Here is a 580-nt window from a genome sequence, read left to right as displayed (position 1 = left end):
AGCGGCGATTAAAAAAGAACAGGAAAAAAATCAGCAACGGATCAAAAGAAAGAATGGCCTCAGATTTTACACAAAATACAAGAGCAAGGCATCAGCACCGGCGAGGAGAGCGCAGGACGTGACGGCCGCCAGCAGGCCAAGTAGACTCACCTCCCAGCCCGGGCAGGCGCGACCCTGCCTCCGCCTCATCACCTGGCGCTGACGAAGGTTTTCCTCTGATGAAGACGACGACGAGGGCGAGGGCGTAGGGACTGCCGAGGCGGTGGGCGTGGGCGTCCTCTGCGAGAGCGGGCGCGTCTGCGGGAGGCGGGCGAGCTTGTCGAGCTCGTGCGTGAGGTGCGCCTCCAGCTCGCCCGGACGCAGCGTCACGCCGCACACGGGGCACCACGACTCGCCCGGCCGCGGCTTGCGTCCTGCGGGGGAAGGGGGGGGGGGTTAGTGGCACGAACGAAGGGGATGCAGAGGAACACCGATAAACGAAAAATCAGAGACACATACAGAAAAGAATACACAAACACATAAAAAGGAAAACAATACAAGACGAAAAAAACATGCACAATAATAGAGAGAGAGACGTGAG

At 58.6% G+C, this 580-nt stretch overlaps 1 protein-coding gene across 1 annotated transcript in view; it reads right to left on the bottom strand.

The window, feature by feature from the left end:
* The window catches only part of LOC119593942 (E3 ubiquitin-protein ligase Rnf220-like), a gene marked incomplete at its 5' end in the record, with an annotated part of 5,572 nt that extends 5,159 nt beyond the window's left edge, over positions 1–413 (bottom strand). Inside the window, 1 exon segment of the mRNA XM_037942961.1 lies at positions 151–413. Within this exon segment, the coding sequence (XP_037798889.1) occupies positions 151–413 (263 nt within the window).
* Between the last annotated feature and the right edge of the window lie 167 nt (positions 414–580).

This window comes from Penaeus monodon, chromosome 33, assembly GCF_015228065.2.
Source record: "Penaeus monodon isolate SGIC_2016 chromosome 33, NSTDA_Pmon_1, whole genome shotgun sequence".
In the NCBI taxonomy this organism is placed as follows: domain Eukaryota; kingdom Metazoa; phylum Arthropoda; class Malacostraca; order Decapoda; family Penaeidae; genus Penaeus; species Penaeus monodon.
Note: the sequence above shows the minus strand (reverse complement) of the source record. Positions and strands in the feature narration are given on the sequence as shown.